This window comes from Dipodomys spectabilis, unplaced genomic scaffold (assembly GCF_019054845.1).
Source record: "Dipodomys spectabilis isolate Male_0828 unplaced genomic scaffold, ASM1905484v1 ptg000163l, whole genome shotgun sequence".
Classification (NCBI taxonomy): domain Eukaryota; kingdom Metazoa; phylum Chordata; class Mammalia; order Rodentia; family Heteromyidae; genus Dipodomys; species Dipodomys spectabilis.
The window spans coordinates 14,398,460-14,418,809 of NW_024870840.1; the positions used below are offsets into that span (position 1 = coordinate 14,398,460).

The following is a 20,350-nucleotide window of genomic DNA, read 5'->3' on the forward strand; positions in this document are numbered from 1 at the left end:
TGAGAGCAATTCATTAATTTAAAAATCTTGTAAGAGTTCATTCTTGACAAATGGTATAAATGATTTCATTTTCCTACCTAACTGCTACTGCTATAGATAAAAATTCTTTTAGGGAGGGACCTCACATCCTTAGCTGTACTCTTTGGCCCATTAGGGCAATCTGGAAGACAGGCAACAAGGGGCATGTTTTCTTTTTCCTTTTTTTTTTTTTCTTTCTGTCATTTGTGGGGCTTGAACTCTGGGCCTGGGTACTGTCCTCAGCATTTCAGCTCAAGGCTAACGCTCTACCACTTGAGCCACAGTGCTACTTCCGGTTTTCTGGTGGTTTACTGGAGATGTCTCAAGGCCTTTCCTGCCTGAGCTAGCTTTGAAGTGTGATCCTCAGATCTCAGCCTCTTAAGTAGTTAGGATTACAGGCATGAGCCACCAGACCCAGCATTAAGGGGCATGTTTTCAAAGAAAGGAAAACATTACAGATAGTTCTGGGAAAGAAATACAGTTTTAACACCATTATACTAAACTTTCCATTAGGGAAGTAGCACTTAAAAGTAAAATCAGCTTGTCTGGTTGACACAAGCTACTTAAGTTGTCCCTTCTCCCAAGACTTAAGGCTAGAAACTACTTCTCTCCTAGATTTTTAAAAAGCTCTTATCTACAGAATTATAAAAAGCATTTTAGGAGTTCTGGGGGAGTAGTCATAACAAATGCATCACAGGCCAAGCACTAAGCCAACACTCTCTCTCATCTCCATGAATGACAGTATACCCCAGACAAAGGCCAATTTTGTTCCTCATATGAGGATAAAGACCATGCAACCCAAAGCTGACCCAGTGTTACCTAGGTCTAGAATTTTAATTACTATTACTAGCAACTTGTTAAGTTTAAATTTTTGTTTTTGGTATATACTGATTCCACTGTTACATAACTCAATCTTAAAAGTGTTTTTTATAATAGAATGTAAGTCTGAAACCTAAGACCAGGTGCTTCTCATCAGCTACCTGGATCAAGTAAACGAGATTTCAAAATAGTATATGTTAAGTATCAAAGCCCTAACATTCTGCATATCTGGTAACCCAGCAATTTTATCTCTAAAAATTTATTTCAAGAAAAGTAGTGAATATACACAAGAAATCGGTAAATGGCTGGTTGTAACTGTGAAAAGATATGTCCAGTAAATGATTAAATAAATTATGATTCAGTCATATAACACAATAAAAATAAAACCAGTAAAAATAATGCAGAAGACTATGCATGACCTGGGAAAGATGTTCACAATATATTGTTAAGTGAAAAAAGCAGGTTACAAAACAGTGTGCACAATATGAGCTCATTTTTATAAAAATATACATATTTAGCAAAGTAAAAGGACAAATGATATTTATCAAAATATTAACATTGGTTATTTCAACATAGAAGGATGACGACTAGATTTTGCTCTGAACTACCCTCTCCTTTTTTATCCTATGTGTATTCTTCTCTAGTAAGATCACTTTTGAAAAGTGGACGGCAAGTGAGGGAGAACAGCCTTGGGACAGCCCACAGATGCCTCAAGGCTCCTTCTGGCCAAAGTGGATGTTTCTGGAAATTGCTTCTACCTTATACATTTGAATGTATATCTGACATCCACTTCCTTTCAAGAAAAATAGCCATTTCTGACACTCAAAAACAAAGACAAACCCTCAGGTTAATTATCAAAAAGAATAAATGAGAAAATACAAATCCTCACTTTTAAAAAAGGAACAGTCCAAGTACATACTACTAAATTATACAAAGTTGCATTATCTAAGATTTTGTTTATTGCAGAGATGAAAACAGCACACTTAAGAGGTGGAGGCTTCTTTTCCCACCATTCATTGCACTCACTCTGGTCTCTGGGTCACTCACTCACTCATGCAAAAATCTACACACAGTGATGTTCAATGTTCTTAGTTCCCAGGGTATTATAGGAAACCTGACATTTTAATTAAAAAAATAAAATGAGCAAGGACATTTACTATCTGACTAAAAAAAAATCCTCAGGAAGAGGACACTATAATACTTGAAGATGCTTTGGAAAAAAAAGGGGAGAAACTGAAAGGAGTTGTAATACTCATAGTAACAAAACTCAGAAATGATTCTAGTGTTAACACAAGTTCCAGGCACAATGAACGGTGCAAACACTGCGAGTGGGCATCTAGTTTAAAGGGCAACTGATCTGCTTCTGAATTTACACTTCCTCAATTACATTTTTAAAAAAAAACGTTGCTGCTGCTTAAGCTATGAATATTTTAACCAAAAAAAGAAAGTAATCTCAATAAATACAGCATATACTAAAAATCTAGCTAGGCTACCATGCAAGATATTATATGGCCAAGACAAACTCAAATTTATAATAAAGGCAACTTGCATTCAAAATGAGCTCTACCCTTCTATTTTTATTAAAAGGGCAAACATCATGAATTAACCCAGCTGCTTACTTGAATTACAAAATAACATGATTCAATATGAAAATAAGAAACTGTCTACAAATCTCTGACAGTAATAAATTGCAATATACAATGCATACAGGCGTCATACAGAGCAACAAACTCTCGTACAAAACAAAAATATTTTAATACCTTTAAAATCCAAATTTTTCTTTAAAATTATTCATGAAAAAGATTCTCAAGTCAGAATTAACACCTCAATTACTCAAGCATCAGGAAGCTACATTACAGCTACTTAATGTACAAAGAGACATCTTTTCACAGTCATCGCCCTCTACTGTCTCTGTTCCAGAACTGTACACTCGCTCCACTATGTACCTACTCCACCATATCTTCAGATCAGGAAAACTGAATTTGTTGAACTCCAGAGATCTAAGATCAGAAAATTAAAAAGTACATGGAATTAAAAAGAAGTATAAAACAACACATGTATTACAAATACTTGTGGAATAAAAATACTAAGTCTACTTGTTATCCTAGATCTCCACTCTCCCTCTGTCCACAGGAGCTACTTTAATAATTCCTTATGTAACTTCCTAGAAATCTCCTGTACAAATATAAACACATGTAAATATAAATGGTCTGCACATATACAGTGACCATTAAGGGAATTCTATACAATTTATAAAGAAGATGGAGATAGTAATACCCTTTTACTTTTATCAGGTCCTTAATAATAACAATACGATGTTAAAATTAATTTGTGAGGAAAAAACATCATTGAGTAGAATTTTTAAAACTTTAAAATACAAGGATGGCGCTGTACCTGTTGATAAGACGTTGTGTAAACCATGACATTCTGTTGTTGACCATCTGCAGTTATTAAGCCAGCTGGCAACTGGTTAGCTAAGACAAAAGAGGAAAATGAGTGCATATACTTTCGTGGTCTGAACCTTAAGGTTTAAGGCCACTAATGTTTCATTATAATTCTACTACCACCAATACTACAATAAACTCTCAAAAATTTCTATTCAAAAACAATTTCCAAGCTCAGGGACAGCACCCAGACCTTGAGTTCAAACCCTATGACCAGCGAACACACACAGATACCCAAATCCCTAGAAGGTACTTTTTTCTTCTGTGCTTTTCAATAGTCTGTATCTTCACATTTCTAAAGTGATTTTTAGCAACTGCTCATGTTTAGAAATCTGCTTATTTATGATTAGACAAGGCTTGGCCAGCAGAGACATAAAACTAGGCTGGAAGTTAGTCAGAACACCAGTGAAAGGCTGTCTTTTTGGGTTTTTTTTGGTCGGTTGTGGGGCTTTAACTCTAGGCCTGGGCACTGTCCCTGGGCTCTTAAGCTCAAGGTGAGTGCCCACCTCTTGAGCCACACCACCACTTCCAGTTTTCTAGTGGTTTATTGGAGATAGGAGTCTCACAGACTTTCCTTCCCTGGGCTGGCTTTGAACCATGATCCTCAGATCTCAGCCTCCTGAGTAGCTAGGATTATAGGCGTGAGCCACTGGCGCCCGGCGAAAGGTTGTCTTGAGTTAAAATTTTTCTACATTATGCACTGACTTCAAATGTTAGTTTGACTACGAAGAATCATTCAGAACGATGCTATGTCAAAATGCTCAATGCAGACAGTCCTAAAGGACACTGCAGACCTGCAGCATGGCATCACTTGTTGACAACACTATTTAATACTTACTAAATGCCTCCTCAGTGAGCTCCTCACTTAGTCCATCTGTGGCTGTAACTGCTCCTCCAATGCCCTTCTCTCCTTTCATAGCCTGAGAAAGGAAAGCGAACATACAAGCATCCAAATTTAACTTTGCCAAATGAGAATACTGCCTAAAACTAGAAGCTTCATTATAAACGTGAATTACAAATGAAGAGGCCGTACTAACTTTAGATCATTACAAGACAATGTTTTTAGTAATGACCAAGAAAATCTGAAGCATTTATGGATTTAAAAAAATAGATTATTGTGGGCTGGGAATGTAGCTTAGTGTGGTAGAGTGCTTGCCTAGCATGCACGAAGCCCTGGGTTCGATTCCTCAGAACCACATAAACAGAAAAAGCCAGAAATGGCTCTGTGGCTCAAGTGGTAGAGTACTAGCCTTGAGCAAAAGAAGATCTGGGACAGTGCCCAGGCCGAGTTCAAGCCCCAGGATTGGCAAAAAAAAAAAAAAGATTATTTTAATTCCACATCACATCAAAGGAATAACAGAACTCTATTTACAGAGTTGAAGTCCGTAACATGTCAGTCAACTTGCAGATCTACAAAGGATCCAAGTTATATCTCACTGATACATACAGACACAGACATTCTTATTCCTCAGCCAACTGGAAAGCAGCAAGTTTAACTTTAAAATTCCTAAATTACAGTTTGGACCTCTAAAGTGCCATCTATTCAAAGTTTTTACGATACTGAAGGTTTAGAAAGATATTGTGAGGGGCTGGGAATATGGCTTAGTGGTAAGAATGCTTGCCTAGCATGCATGAAGCCCTGGGTTTGATTCCTCAGTACCACATAAACAGAAAAAGCCAGAAATGGTGCTGTGGCACAAGTGGTAGAGCACTAGCCTGAAGCAAAAGAAGCTCAGGGACAGTGCCCAGGACCTGAGTACAAGTCCCAGGACTGGTAAAAAAAGGAAAAAAAGAAAGGTATTGTGGTACATTTACACATTCTCTCCTAGCTTTAATAGTTCTGTGAAGACAACTCTACCATTAAAAATATTCAGAATGTATTTCAAAGGAATATGAATCTGACAACCAAGCTGAAGTATAGAAATAAGATGTGACCTCAATTCATTTCACAAAATTATATCCATAGGCAAAGATAACCCAATAGGAAATGTAGAAGAATTGAATCAACAATAAATAAGGGCAATGGTTATAATTTTCTCATTTTATTTTTTAAAAAGTCTTGGGCTCAGGCTGGAAGGTATCTCAGTGGTAGAGTGCTTGCCTTGCATGCATGAGGCCTTGGGTTCGATTCCTTAGCACCACATAAGCAGAAAAAGATAGAAGTGGCGCTGTGGCTTAAGTGGTAGAGCGCTAGCCTTAAACTGAAGAGCTGAGGGACAGTGCCCAGGCCCAGAGTTCAGGCTCCATGACCAACAACAACAACAACAAATAGTAATAATAGCAAAAGATAATTCTGACTATTATTCAGTTAGTCCACACAGTAAGTCTAGGGTGAAGGTGAGATTAGCCTCACTTTACAGAGGAGGAAAACAAGGCCCCAAGTACTTAAATATTCTGACCAATGTCATGGAGTTCACAGGTAGTCTCCAACCAGCCTGAATCCACAATCCCTTTACTCACTTTAACTATGCTATAGACAGTAATAAAAGAAGCCAGGTGTTTGTGCTCACATCTGTGGATCTGGCCTGGATAGAAAATTCCTAATACCCTTCTTAACAAAGAGCTGGGTGCATTGGCTTGTGCCTGTTATCCTAGCTAGCATGGGAACCCTAAAGTAGGCAAATGGCTAATAGTGCTGGAGCAGGAAGGGAGACACTATCTCAAAATGTCCAGTGCAAAACGGGATGGAAGCCTGGCTCAGTGGTAAACCCACCCACAAAGCTAGCTCGAGACCTTGAGTTCAACCCAATTCAGCATAAAAATAAGTAAGAATTTAAGAGAAGGTTTGTTTAGTTTTTGGAGTGCCAAGGATGAATGTAGGGTCTTACACATTGTAGGCAAACACCAAGGTATATCCTCAGCCCTATGGTTTGCTATTTAAGTACTATAATTTAGGAAATTAAGTACTACTACAGGGAAATTTTACATCATTTATTACAAAATAAAAAGGTTTAGACAAGTACTGGTGGCTCACATATATAATCCTAGCTACTTGAGAGGTTGAGATTCAGAGGATCACAGTTCAAAGCCAGCTCATAAAAGTATAACCAAGTTCATGACATTCTACAGCAACCAATAAACTAGGCATGGTGGCACACCTATTATCCCAGCTTCAAGAGAAGCACACACCTGAGCAGTGATGTGTGCCTGTCATCCCTGGAAACACAGGCAAGCACTTTTAGGAGGACCAGTCTCAGGCTGATCAGAAGCACAAGTGGTAAATTTTAATTCCAAGTACTGCCATGTGGCCTCCCTTCTCCCACCAAAAAAAAAAAAAAGCCCAAAGCCCAAGCTGGGTGCGGGTGGCTCACCCCTATAATCCTAGCTACTCAGATGATATCTGAGGATCACAGTTTGAAGCCAGCCTGGGCAGGAAAGTCCACAAGACTCTTATCTCTAATTAATCACAGAAAAAGCTGGAAGTGGTAGAACGCTAGCCTTGAGTAAAAAGAACTCAGAGACAACACCCAGGCCCAGAGTTCAAGCTCCAGGAAAGACCAAAAAAAAAAAAGCTCAGAAGACATTTTCCTTACCTCCCTGAATTTCTGAAGGTACAATTTCAGAGGCTCCACATAACTGTCGAAGCCTAAAGTGGACATGGCAAAAAGAATATCTTCCCCATTGATTGTCTTCCGCTTCTCTTGATGGCATCTTTCACTTGCTTCCGATGTTATAAAGCTGATGAATTCACTTACACATTCTTGAACACATTCTTTGGCATCTTTTGCAATCTGAAGAAAACAAAACCTTCTTGACATCTGCCAAAGTAAAAGACTATCCCAAAGAGCACATCTTCCAGCTTGTAACAGCGAACTTTTAATCCCTTAAATATATGCTAATAACATTAACACAATGGGGGCTGACACAATTCCAACCCCCAGAATCAGAATCAGAGTAACTAGTCAATGACAACAGAGGAGTTTCAACCACTGATAGGAAACAGATGTAACTGCACTTACGTAAGACTTGGGAAGGATGGATTTTTTTTCTTAACCACTTAAATTTGTTGAAAAGTTTGCCTCAAGAATTGTACACCTACCACCTCATTATAAAAACATTTTTCCCTGGAGGGTCCGAGAGTGAAACCTACTGTGCCAAGCTGCAGAGCCACTTACACTCAAACTACCGTTGTTCTCCTCCATGCCTGCTTTATACACTGGGCCAAGTGAGCATGATAGTCAAGCTAAGGAATGCCAGCCAAATATATAATTTTAGCCACACTAAAAGCAAAACAAAACAAAACACCAAAAAAAAAAAAAAAAAAACGGTAAATGAAGTTAAAATTTTTGTTGGGCACTGGTGGCTCACATCTGTAATCTTAGCTACCGTATCTCCAAAAAAAGCTAAAAAGTTAGTGGTAATCAAGTGGTAGAGTGCCATTCAGCAAAAAAGCTAAGGGACAGAACACAGAATTAATTGGAAGTCACTCTGCCCATCATTCAGCTTTCTTTCTACAGTTAACATGCCTATGTATTTTGTGCTGCAGGTGAACCCTGAATTCAGGCCCCAGTATATATCTCCATTCAAACAAATCAAATTTCAGTTGTAGTCACATGTGGCTAGTGGCTTTGATACTAAATAGTACAGGCCTAAACGCTTTAAACCATATTCAAAACATGTACCTTTTTCTCTACAAATAAGCAAAACCTTTCTCAAACGTACAGGCTTACTGATGTCTTTTAATAGTGTATTTATTTGTCAACCATATGACTTTCAAAACAGCATTTATAAAAATGATAGGAAAGGAAACAATATAAAACAAAAGAGAATTTTAAACTCAAAGTGATGGATTTTAAAAAGACGAAACTCTTAAAAAATGCCAGTTGAAATGTGTGTTAACACCTGCAATTGTTTACAAATACTAGGATTCTTTTTTTAAAAATTTTACTGTAATTATCTGTCCAATCTAACTTAATTTTGCCTATACAGTGAATTGCAACTTCAAATACCCAAACCTGGGAAGTTTGACAACTGTACCTACCTTAAAGAATATTCTTAATTCTATTTTATCTACTTCCAATGAAAAGAGATGGGGGCTTACGAGGACAAAGCAGATCAGAAAATGGAACATTCTTTCATAACTAAGTAGGTTAGAAATAAGAAAGGCTGAACAATTGGAAATCAGTAGCTAACTACTGGTTCAAATGTGGATTTGTGTAGTTTTACACATCCAACAAACCTAGTAAAATTCGCTCTACATTACCTTTCCTGTTTGAGGTATGGCATTTTTCATTATCCTAGCCACATTTGCAATGGGAAGATAGATATCTTGTTCTCTGAAACTTTCTTTTGAACCATTCGTATCTTCATGATCATTCATGCTGTCCTCAGTATCTAAAGAAATAAAGAAATTAGGCGTAAAGACTCATAATTCTTACTTCAACATAGAAAGGATTCTCTGAAATGATCTGAAATAAGAACTGTTGCAGCTCATTTTCTACTGCTTTTGAGGGGTTGAGATGGCAAGTCTTTGCACAGCTCTCTCAGGGCTGTTCATTAATTCCCAATGCACTGCGTGCAGTCCTTTCATCTTCAGCCATGCCCACTAAAACCCTGCCCATCCAGCCTGCAGAGCTAACAGCCCCTTACCTTAGCACCTTTAAAAGTGACCTTGCCTTTAATACAATACCACACTGCTTCTCTGTGCCTTTTCTCTGACACATCTTATTTCTTCTTTTCACTTCTCATTTCTCTTATTAGATTTTTGAACTATGATGCTAGGGGTCAGTTTTGTGTGTCCTATGGTTTGGTATAGCACCTTCCCTAGAGTATTCATTGCCTTAGTTGTAAAGCTCAGACTATAACCTATAGCTCTTTGAATACTGCTAGATTAAGAGGTTGTATACATCTCTAAGGCCAAGTTTATATAAAGTTACTAAGTTCATATAAAATCCTATAAAAAGGGTAAAACTAGACTTGATTATTACTGACCCAATTAGATTATTAACATAGTTTTCTAAACAAAGCTAATAGCAATGAGTAATTCAAATTTTCTTACAAAATCCAAAATTTAAATTAGATTTAAATATAACTGAAGCTTTCACAGGTACCAATAGTGACTTTTGTAGAACTCTATCTTAATTTTTTAATCAAAATGTTGCAAATGCAAACTGCCATTCTAGTACCTGGTATAGTCTAATATTAATACTCAATGGGGGGAAAAAGTTTGTCCTAAGAACAAGAAATATAAGCCAGGTGTTGGTGGCTCACCCTGGAATCCTAGCTACTTAGGAGGCTGAGATCTAAGGATCATAGTTCAAAGCCAGCCCAGGCAGGAAAGTCCCCATGAGACTCTTACCTCCAATAAACTACTCAAAAAAGCTGGAAGTGGCGCTGTGGTTCAAGTAGTAGAGCACTAGCCTTGAGCACAAAGAGGCTCAGGTCCAGCACCCAGGCCCTGAGCTTAAGCCCTAGGACTGGCAAAAAAAAGAGAAAGAACTAGAAATATAATAGCAACTTAACTCACCCTTTGAGGAACTATTTACTGAATTAACTAAGAATTTCTCATGTGTAATATTTAAAATAGGAAGTCAGTGATAAGTCAGTACATATTTTTTAAAGTATACTTTATAGTAGAAACCTCTTCTAGGACTCATACTATTTCTAATAAAAATTACAGTTTGTAGATTTTCAGTGAACTGTGACATGAAATTGCTAAATTTCCTGTATAAAGTAACCTAGAGAATTGTATGAATAAATGTCCACTTTCTAATTTGCTCCTATGCACACATTTGGTTCCAGTCGCAGCTTTCTTACCATCATGAGGCTGAATAACATAATGACTTCCTCCAATATAGTCGGCAGAAATCCCAAGTTGAGAAGCATCTGTTGTAGAACTGTCGCCATCCATCTAGAAAGGAAGAAAGCTTTTCAGTGCTCAGGAAAAGCTGTACTAAAGCCAAACAGATTCAGTGTTCATAAAACTTACAGGATGGGTCCTTGCATTTTTCATAGCTTTAAGCTTTAAAGGAATCATTTCTATTTCTCCACTTCAAACTTTTCAATAATTTGCCAACGAGTCAATCTTAAGTGACAAGCATAAAGCTAAAAATGAAACGATAACTAAAGAATATACTACTTTCTTCCCAACTGCCTAATCCTCAAATGTATAGTACAAGCTACCCTGACTTTATAACCTCATTTATCCTGGGAATGCTAAGCAGAGCCAAAATAGGGTTCGTAGTTAATTTTTAAGACAAGGTCTAACTAGGTAGTGCAGGCTGGCCTTGAGTTCATGATCTTCCCTGAGGGCTGGGATGAAGGCAGGCACACTGGGCTTTCCATTTTAAATAAGTCTCTGATTATTCAATGGTCAAAAGTTAATTTTCACCAGCCGCTGGAAGCTCACACCTATAATCCTACCTACTCAGGAGGGTTGAGATCTGAGAATCATGGTTTGAAGCCAGCCTGGGCAGGAAAGTCTGTGATACTCTTACCTCCAGTTAATCACAGAAAAGGCCGGAAGTGGCACTGTGGCTCAAGTGGTAGAATGCTAGCCTTGAGCAAATGGAGCTCAAGGACAGTGCCCAGGCCCAGAGTACAAGCCCCAGGACGGGCAAAAAATAATTTTTTCTTTTCCTCCATAAGCGTTCAGTTCTTTAAAGACAAAAGGAAAAGAAGCATCTGGGAACCCATATATAAAGAAAAATATATAACCATAGACAAGAATGAAAGTTACTATGACTGTTTGCTTTGTCTGTGGTGGTCCTGGGGTTTGAATTCAGGGTCTTACACTTGCTAGGAGGTGCTCTACCACTGAACCATGCCTCTACTCCTTTTTATAAAGATGTTAAAAGAAGTCTACTTGATTAATTTAAGTGCTAAAAGAATTCCATGAAGGAAAATCTGGAAAAAGTGAACCATAAGCTTTGAACTGGCTCTATTCCATTACACTAGCAGCAGACAGATCCTGGAAGGCATCTGCTTTGCAAATACTACTACTCGAAACAATACGCAACTAGTTCCTTGTGAGAAGAAGTTAAAACATGCATTTCCTGAATAAAAAATATAGCAGAGATGAAGTACAAATTACACCTGCTTTTGGGCCAAACAAGAGATGTCTGACCCTGAATGTTTATTAAAGCCTAGGACATATCACAGGGTTTTTATTATTAACTGCAATATTTCAGTCCTTGTATAACACAAGTCTTCTCCATCTTGGCTGGATTTTTATCTAATTCTCAAAGTACTGGGCTAGTTTCCAAGTTTTCAATAACATGACACTTCTCTCAAGCATCTGTTGATTTTGATAGCTAATTGTAGATATAGATACATTCCTGTCTCTTAGCTAGCTGTTTCAAGGGGGTAGAAAAATAGAAATTAAGCCAGGCACTGGTGGCTCAAGCCTGTAAACCTAGCTACTCAGGAGGCTGAGATCTGAAGATCACGGTTCAAAGCCAGCCTGGGCCAGGAAAGTTCCTAAGACTCTTATCTCCAATAAACCACTAGAAAACCGGAAGTGGCACTGTAGCTCAAGCAGCAGAGCCCTCGCCTTTAGCTGAAGAGGGTAGGGACAGCGCCCAAGCCCGGAGTTCAAGCCCCAGGACCAACAAAAAAAAAGAAATTACATGCCTTTTACAGGGAACTTATGTGTTCAGTGACTTCGTAGTGGCCTGGCAGAGGTTAACAAATCAATAAGTTGACTCTGACTCTCTATTAACTCTGCAAACAAGCATCCCTACCATCACCATCTCCAAAGAAATCTGTAATCTTAAACTAATACAGCTGAATGCAAATCATTGCCCAGACATAAAGTGTACTTTTTGATCCTGAAAGGTTAAAAAGGCTCTGAGACTGCAGCCTTACATGCACACAGTGGTGGACTTACTAGCCACCAAGGAATAGTCCGTGAAGATGGCTAAGCCACTCATCTTTACAGTGACCGAAGGACAGTTCAGGCTCAGGAGATGGGACAGAAGTGTTTCAGAACCTACAACTAGAAACAAATCTTTTTCCTGGAGGGAGAAAAGCCAATACAGAAATTCTTTGATAAATGAATGTCTACAGGATATCATTCTTTTAAAAATTAGCTGATGAACAAGGCACTGTTCAAATAATTAAGTGGATTCAGGAGATTAACTCCTGAATTAACATAAAATGTGATACAAAGATGCTAAAGACAAAATCATACATTAACAGCAAGATTACTACTTGATTAATATCAGTAGCTCCTTGTAAACCTGAAGGTATTTCAGAATTGTCAGAATTAAATGACAAGTAAAATGCTGCTAAGACAGTGCTTGGCATTCAGTGTACCCCACTGGCCCCCATCATTCTCCTCTGAAGTTGCCTATCTCTTGCTTAAGTCTTAGGTTTCTCTGTTCTCCAAGTTTTAGCTTTTCTGTCACTTCACATCTTCTGTTCCTTTCCTCTATCTTTCTACGATCAACCCTCACACAGATCTTAAGACCAACATTCCCCCCCATATCCTGCTGGAATCTTTTCCCTATTCTACAATTCAAAAATGACTGTTGACTTCTTGAAGTCCCATGGCACTAAAAAATTTATTCCACAAACCAGCCTAACCTTTGACTCATATACTATGCTAGCCATAAGGAATGGTGGGAAAAACATGTTTGATCCATTTTAAAGGTTTTTCTTTCTAGGTCTGTTTAACATCTTGTACAAAAATTTGTGAAACAGAAAATACCTTTTCCTAAGTGGATATTTAGTATTTAACAGGTCCATGTCAATAAAGTAGATAAGACCTGTGCTGTCATCATGCAGAAGAAAAATAAATGTTACATAACCTGGGAAACAGGGTGAGGGGGCAGAGAGTACTGTCTACTGGTGCTCATAGGACAGGGCTCTGGAATCGAATTGCTTGGTTTGAATTCCCTACTGCTTTTTGGTCATGAGTCATTAAGAAGGACTTAATCTCACAGGGCTTCTTTACAGGGTAAGAAATAATCCAAGTAAACACTCAGTATATATTATACATAGCTATTAAGTAATTACAAACAGATTAACTAATTGGTAGTATAAAGTGCTGAGAAAAACAAAAGATTGTGCTACCTGCTATGGGACCTCATTTCCAAAGGACTGGAGAACCCATGCAATGTTATAGTAGGAAACAACATTTTAAGTGAGACTGAAAAATGAACACAAGTAAGGGGGGGAAAGAATGAAAACAATGTTCCAGACAGAGGGGACAGGGGAATATAGTACCAGGGACTAGCACAAACTAAATGAGGCGATGCCTTGTAGACAAGAGCAAATCAAGAGAAACTTTAGGTAAGGAATACAAACCAGATTTGTGTGTGCTGGTCCTGGAGCCTAGGCACAGTGCCTGCGCCTTTGTATCTTAGGCTAGTGGTCTACTACTTGAACCATGGCTCCACTTCCAGCTTTTTTGATGGTTAACTGGAGGTAAGAGTCTCATGGACTTTCTTGCCCATGATCCTCAGATTTCAGCCTCCTCAGTACCTAGGATTACAGGCATGAGTCACTGATGCCCATCTAGATTTTTTAATTACTTTAACCAATACAGAATTCTATTCAGGGCAGAGAATGACCTGGAGGGGAGCAGGAACAAAGGCAGAAGACTAGCAGGATGGCAGAATTTAGAACACTACTGTTAAGGACATGAATTCAGGCAAGGTGATCATTGTTGCAGCATCTGCTCCGGTGCTATAGCTCTGGAAATCATGAGAACCAGTGAGAGTAGAAAGCTTTTTAAGAGGTTAGATCAGTAAGACTTAGTGCCTGGCTGGCTAAAAGCCCCAGGAAGGATCAAGGATAATACTGGAATTCTCTCTTGCGGAGAAACAGATTAACTGTCACTGCAGACAACAGGAAAGTAACAGAAGTATTGGGCAACAGAGGACACAAGTGACATTGGTGACCATGAACCTACGAAGGTACTGATTGATTTAGTTGTGACACCTATAGGTCTGGTGTCAGAACAGAGAGGCTGAAGTGTTGGATTACATCCAGGCAACAAAGGAGAAGGGAAGGTAAGAGAAAAAGGTTCAGGTGAAGGGGAACTGGTAAGCATGGACAAATGCAGGCAAATCTCATTAAATTAATTCAAATGGCAGGACTACTTCAGGTCAGATGAACTGATGACACTGTTCTCTAAAAGGTTATAGGGAATAAATGGCCAGCTGGCTAATGCAAGTATTAAACACAAGTATTTTAAACTATGCTAGTAATTTGTTGTGCTTATGTACAATGCTGTTCTCTTTAATGTGTCTACATTTATTGGACAATTCCTAAATTTCTCATGACCTGGTGCAGAAGGTAAGAAAATTGGAGCATAGAGGTTATATAGAGTAAGTGGTGCTGAAATCCTGCACTTGTTGGTGAGTACTTCACAGAACACCTTCCTGGTAGTTTTCCCTGTAGTTCTCTAGCTGAATTTGTCCCCTCTAAGATCTTCTAAAAGCACCACGAGTCTCTTCTCAAACAAGCCCAACACACTCAGCACTGCAGTTAGGAATGCTGGCTCTGAAACATGGCTCCACATACTAGATAGGTCTGTGAAAAAGTAGCAGCTTTGTTGGGTTTCATTCAGCTTCCTCATTTTCGAAATGAAGAAAGAATGTAAGAAGTTATTGTATAGAAAACACTTAGTGATGTACGTAACACACAGTGATGACAACTCACTCAGCACATTAGCTCAGTCCTTCCAACAGTTTTGGTTCTTTTCAAGCACAGTTTTTGTTTTTTTTTTTCCCTCTCTCACACAACTTACGCTTTTACATCTCTCTAGAACACATTTCTTTTATGTCTTTGAGGATAAGAAATCATAGATTCCTGACCTGGAAATGTGGCAGAGTGCTTGCCTAGCACGCATAAAGCCCTGGGTTCAATTCCTCAGTATCACATAAACAGAAAAGGCTGGAAGTGGTGCTGTGGCTCAAGTAGTAAAATGCTAGCCTTGAGCAAAAAGACTTCAGGGACAGTGCTCAGGCCCTGAGTTCAAGCCCAGGACTGGCCAAAAAAAACAAAGAGAAAGATATCATACACTCCTTACCTCTAATGTATCTGTACTCTCCCTTAAGCAAGCTTAGTTTTTTCATTACAATGTAGCAGTGCATGTACATATTTAAAACCTTTCTACCATACACCCTGTGTGGCTAACCATTTCCACTGTGACCCAATCTTCACACACCTCTCCTTCCCATTTAAACTCTGATACCTTTCAATTCTATCCTGATACTGAGACCACACTACAAGGTGCCAACAATCTTCATCCTACTTGACTGAGCTGTGCAGTGCTGGCTACTGCTGGCCCCACATCTGTGCTTCAAGTCCTCTTCTCCTCTGACTTCCAAGGCAATCATCTTGCCTGGCCTATTCTCTTCCCTATCCTATAATTGTTTGTTTCAATCTACTGTTGTTTTTGCTTTCTTCCATTACACTCTTAATGAGCTCATTAAATATCACCTCTAAACGCATAAATACCACATCTACCACCACTATGTTGCCGGCCACATAAGCCACTATCACTGCATACTTCAGCTACTGGAAAGTAAAATTCACTGGGTATCCCTGAAGTAGGCAAGGGAAACCCTTGTTTGCACTGATGCAGCCCCCACCCTCTACTCTTCAAGGAGGGAGGGATTAGGTCATTCTCCAGGCTCCACCACAGACTCTACCTCTTGGAAAACGACCCTTCCTTTTCTTTTCCACTGGATTACCACTAGCCCAGCTGAATTTACTATGTTAAGACAAAGCCACTCACTGCAACACTACCTTACCAGCTCTGGAAGCTATTCTACTGGTTCCTGAAGGACTTTTGCATTAAATTCAATCCTTATTCTCACAGCTTTAAGAAACAACTTCTGGGGCTGGGAAGGTGGCTCAGTGGTAAAGCACTTGCCTTGCATGCATGAGGCCCTGGGTTCCATTTCTCAGCACCACATAAGCAAAAGGAAAAAAGCCAGAAGTGGTGGTGTGGCTCAAGTGGTAGAGCGCTAGCCTTGAGCTGAAGAGCTGAGGGACAGCGCCCAGGCCCAGAGTTCAGGCCCCACGACTGGACCCCCTCCCCAAAAAAAGAAAAGAAACAACTTGTTTCTAACTTCTCTGTTGACTAGAATGTACCCTACAATTAGAATTACCTTCATAGGGATCGCCTGTGGAGATCTTTCAAGAGTGAAGCAATCACAGAAATTGTGACATGCCTGAGGTCACAGCTGGAGTGGAAGAGTCAGAACTAAATATCCAGCTGGGCCATGTGGTATCTCTTCTCTTTATTGAGAAATCTCAGTATGGACAAAACCCCTCTAACTCTAAGCTGTAACCCAAAGTGACTAACTCAACTCCAGGCCAAAGCTTTGGGATGATGCCCTCCACTAATCCAAATCCCACCCAGCCTTTAGACACTGCTGAGGTTCACCAGCTCCCTCCTCTCCTCTCCTTTTCCCTTGTGCATAAATTTGACTTAAGATCCCACCAGCTCTATAGCCAGCCTGGGATAGGCTTTTTATCTTGTAACCTCAGCAGTCTTTAGATTCCCACAAACCAGTTAAGTGTGCAGGTAACTAAGAGTGAGGAATGAGGGGAGGGATTTGTCTAAACTGAAGGACATTCCTGTTATCAGCATCTCCAGTGCATCAGCTATCATTTTGTTTCCAGCCAATTACTCCTTGTATTAAATTAAAAATGGTAAAACATACTTACGGTAATGAAATACTGTCAGAACAGTGTTGTCAGTGGCACTTAAGAACAACTGTCTAAAAACGTGTCTCAACCTAAAAAATAAACATCTATTAATAAAATGTAGAACCAATAACCTTTCCTTTCAGTAAATTTATTATCGCCAATCATCATGGGCTTTGAACTCAGGGTCTGGGTCCTATCCCTAAGCTTCTTTTACTCAAGGCTAGCACTTCTTACCACTTGAGCCATAGGTCCACTTAAGACTTTTTGGTGGTTAATTGGAGATAAAGCCTATCACAGACTTTCCTGCCCTAGCTGGCTTCGAACAGCAATACTCAGATCTTAGCCTCCTGAGTAGCTAGGATTAGAAAAGTGAGCTACCAGCACCAGCTCTAGTAAATTTATTAAAGGGGACACAATTTACTGTCTAGCCTTAGTCAATGGAATGTAAAAAACAGGCACCCAAAGTTTGAAGTGGAAGATTTGGAGAACTTACAAAAAAAGTTAATTTCATGGAGAATGGGAAAACTGCTTTCCCAACATAACCATGAATTTATTTTATCATAAAAAGGTCCACCATTAAGACATGGTGAAAAGTTTATCACAGAAACAAATTACTAGACTGAAATTACTTGAAACATTAACACCCAAGGCACAAACACCCCCACTATCAACCTAATTTTTGAGGTTATTTCTCCTAATGGTTTTCAAAGTGAAAGCCAGACCAAAAAAAAGGAGTAAAAATTTCTCTTTTAAATTGAATAACTTATGCTGGAAAGAAGACACATGATGCTTACCAAAACAAAAACCCACAATCTACTTTCTCTTTTTTGTAATTTTGACTAACATTACACTACAAGGTACAGATGCTTACTAGTTACAATACTAGTACTAGTTACAATACTACATCCTTTATTTTTTATTTTTATTGAGGCAGGGTCTCACTTTGAAGCTCAAACTGGCCTGGAACTTGGGAACCTCCTTCTTCAGCCTCCGCAGTCCTGGAGATTAGAAATGTAGACCACAAGGCCCTACCAGTCTTCATTTGTCCTATGTACTTTTCCTTTTCTCAAGTTAAAAAAAAAGATAGAGAGGAATGGGGAGAGTGATTCTAAAACACATCCTTTCAGCGTTAATTTTCCAAGAAGTAAGGGTTTGCATTCAAGCAGGGAAAAATTATAGCCTTTGAACTAAAACTTTAAAATGCCATTAAGGGTCCAGGCAGCAAAGACGGCCTGACATCTGCTATAATCTTAAAAGTAACTGCTTAGGTTTCTGAATCATTGCTAAATCCCAACTACCCAGAAAAATTGCTTCCTCGCACCTCAAAAAAAAAAAAAAAAAAAAAGTTAGGGCAGGTTTGAGGGGGGGAAATCTCACAACACGTCATAGGGACGACACCTATTTATTTACCCCGCTTAGAGGTGCGAGCCGTCCTGCACAATCCCCCCTTATCTGACTACATTCAACGTGGAAAACACAAAACCACCCTTAGCCTCCTCCCGTGGTGTGCCTTTCTTACACGCGGAGTACACGCACACGCCCGGGGGAAGGCACACATCTGCTTCGGGTTTGAGAAACGCAAAGGCGCATCCAAAGACAGCGGTGAAGCCCTGCTCCAGCCTCCCTGGCTCGGCACCGACCAGCAGCGCTCCGATCGGGCATCGCCTTCACCGAGGCTGCGAGCGGGCGGCCGGCGGCAGGAGCTCACCGCCCTGCCAGGGATTCGGGGGCAGCTCGCCGCACTTTCAACACCCGAACCCCTGCTTGTGGATGCCACTGGCCCACGGATCCGTTGGCCTCCTCCTCGGAGGTGGCGGCCGGCCGGGGAGCCGGGGCCGCCCGGGTGCGGGTGACACGAGCGAGGACCATGCGGAGGGGCGGGATGCCATTTTTAAAAAGGCCGCCCGCTACCCCACCCGGACTGCGGGGTCCGGAGACGGCGCTCGGGCGAGCCTCCCTCCGAGGGTGCTCAGCCTCTTAATTCTTTGTTCTCGGAGACGGCAGGTTCCGGAGCCCCCCCCCCCCCCGCCTCCCGCCGGCGACGACCCCCGAGGCTTTGCCCCCCGCGTCCCACCTTCGGGGCGAGTCGCGGGGCCGCCAGATGGCTGCATGTCTCAACGCGCGGCCCGGACGGCGGGGCAGCCGGAGCGGCTCCTTCCACCCTCCCCACCCGGGGGACCCCCCCCCGCCGGCCCCGCCGGCCTCCCCGGCCCCCCGCCGGCCTGTCAACCTCGCGTGTTGCCCAGCGGCCGCCCCCGGCGCGCTTCACCCCCGCCGCCCGGCCCCCGCGCCCAACGCCCGGCTGCCTGCCCGCCCGCCCGCCCGGGCGCGGGAGACAAAGCGTCGGGGCCGCCGAGGCCGGGCAGGGTCGTCCTCTGCTCGCGCGGCGGCTTCCACGCTCAAAATGGAGCCGGCCCGGGGCGCCGCCGCGAGGGACGGTCGGCCGGGGCGGGGGGGGGGGCCCTCCGCAGCCTCCCGGCCCTCCGGGGCTCGCGGGAAGGCCGCCTGGCCCGCATCCCGCCGGCCCTGCGCACAAAGACCCGCGCCGCGGCCTCGCGCCGCTTCCCCGGCCGCCGCGGCCCGCAGCGGAGCGGAGCGGCCTCGCCTGCCGGCCGGGCCCGACCGCGGCCCCGCTCGGCCCGGCGGGAGGGAGGACGTGCGGACGGGCGGGCGGTAGTGGTGAGGCAAGTGCCCCCCGGCCGCGGCGGCGTTGGCGGCGGGGACGGCGCCGGGAGGAGACGGACATTTCATTCGAGCTAAAGTGGAGTCGGTTTAGGAGCGATCATTGGCCGAAGCGAGACACAAACCTCCAATGCAGCCCTGGTTGGCTCCCGTCTCCAATCGGCTGTTTGGTTGGACAGAAAATGGCTGCGAAGGAACCAGTCCCAGCGCGGAGCTCCGCTTCCCGGACTCGGCCTTCCCTCCCTCCGCCGCGAACCGCTTCCCCCCAGCGTGACACCCTCCCTCCGCGCCGCCCGCGCGCCCCGGCCCCGCCCCGGCCCCGGCCCCGGCCCCGCCTCGGCTCCGCCCCGGGGCCGGCTCCGCTCCGCCCAGCGGCCTCGGGCTCGGGAGGCTGGGGCTGCGCGGCTCCGGAGCGGCTGCGCGGGGAGCTCGGCGGCCTCCCCGCGCCGGGGCTCCCTGGCTCCGGCTCCCGGAGCCATCTGGAGCTCCGCGGCCACCTTCTTCTCACCGCGCTTCCTCCGGCCGGGGCACAGCGCGGCTTCGCGGGCCTCGCTTTCTGTGTAGTCCCCTCCCACGTGGACGCAGCTCGCCGCCCGAGCGCCCGGAGTGTTCAAACGGGAACCCGGGGCCAGAAGCGCTGCCCGGGGAGACGCCCTGGCTCACCCACCGGGCGGGCTGGAGGATGGCGCCCGGGACTTTCTTTGCGCCTTCGTTAGCAGTGCTGTCTCCCACTGGGGCTGGCTGTTGGCTTTTCAGGTTTCATGTAAAGACACAACTCC

The 20,350-nt window shown here is 42.5% G+C and overlaps 1 protein-coding gene across 3 annotated transcripts; it reads right to left on the minus strand.

Annotated features, from left to right (window-relative positions):
* Window positions 1-1,252: 1,252 nt before the first annotated feature.
* Window positions 1,253-19,824, minus strand: Nfyb (nuclear transcription factor Y subunit beta). 3 transcript variants are annotated; one of them, XM_042693239.1, is made up of 8 exons: window positions 19,697-19,823; window positions 16,908-16,978; window positions 10,038-10,131; window positions 8,485-8,615; window positions 6,815-7,012; window positions 4,120-4,201; window positions 3,232-3,311; window positions 1,253-2,837 (listed from the first exon to the last, which is right to left on the minus strand). In XM_042693239.1, the coding sequence occupies exons 3-8, from the start codon at window positions 10,129-10,131 to the stop codon at window positions 2,805-2,807; spliced, it is 618 nt and encodes a 205-aa protein (XP_042549173.1). In that variant the 5' UTR covers window positions 16,908-16,978; window positions 19,697-19,823; the 3' UTR covers window positions 1,253-2,804. The 3 variants fall into 3 exon arrangements, with proteins under 3 accessions (XP_042549173.1, XP_042549174.1, XP_042549175.1); XM_042693240.1 differs by lacking the exon at window positions 19,697-19,823 and adding an exon at window positions 17,832-18,309; XM_042693241.1 differs by lacking the exon at window positions 16,908-16,978 and having other exon boundaries at window positions 19,697-19,824.
* Between the last annotated feature and the right edge of the window lie 526 nt (window positions 19,825-20,350).

Excerpts from the sequence above, each read along its gene's own strand:
- Nfyb (XM_042693241.1), bottom strand. The coding sequence starts at position 10,131 with ATGGATGGCGACAGTTCTACAACAGATGCTTCTCAACTTGGGATTTCT. Across the intron at positions 7,013-8,484 it reads CCATACCTCAAACAGGAAAG|ATTGCAAAAGATGCCAAAGA; the intron begins GTAATGTAGAGC and ends TGTTTTCTTCAG. Across the intron at positions 3,312-4,119 it reads GCTCACTGAGGAGGCATTTA|CTAACCAGTTGCCAGCTGGC; the intron begins GTAAGTATTAAA and ends CTTTTGTCTTAG.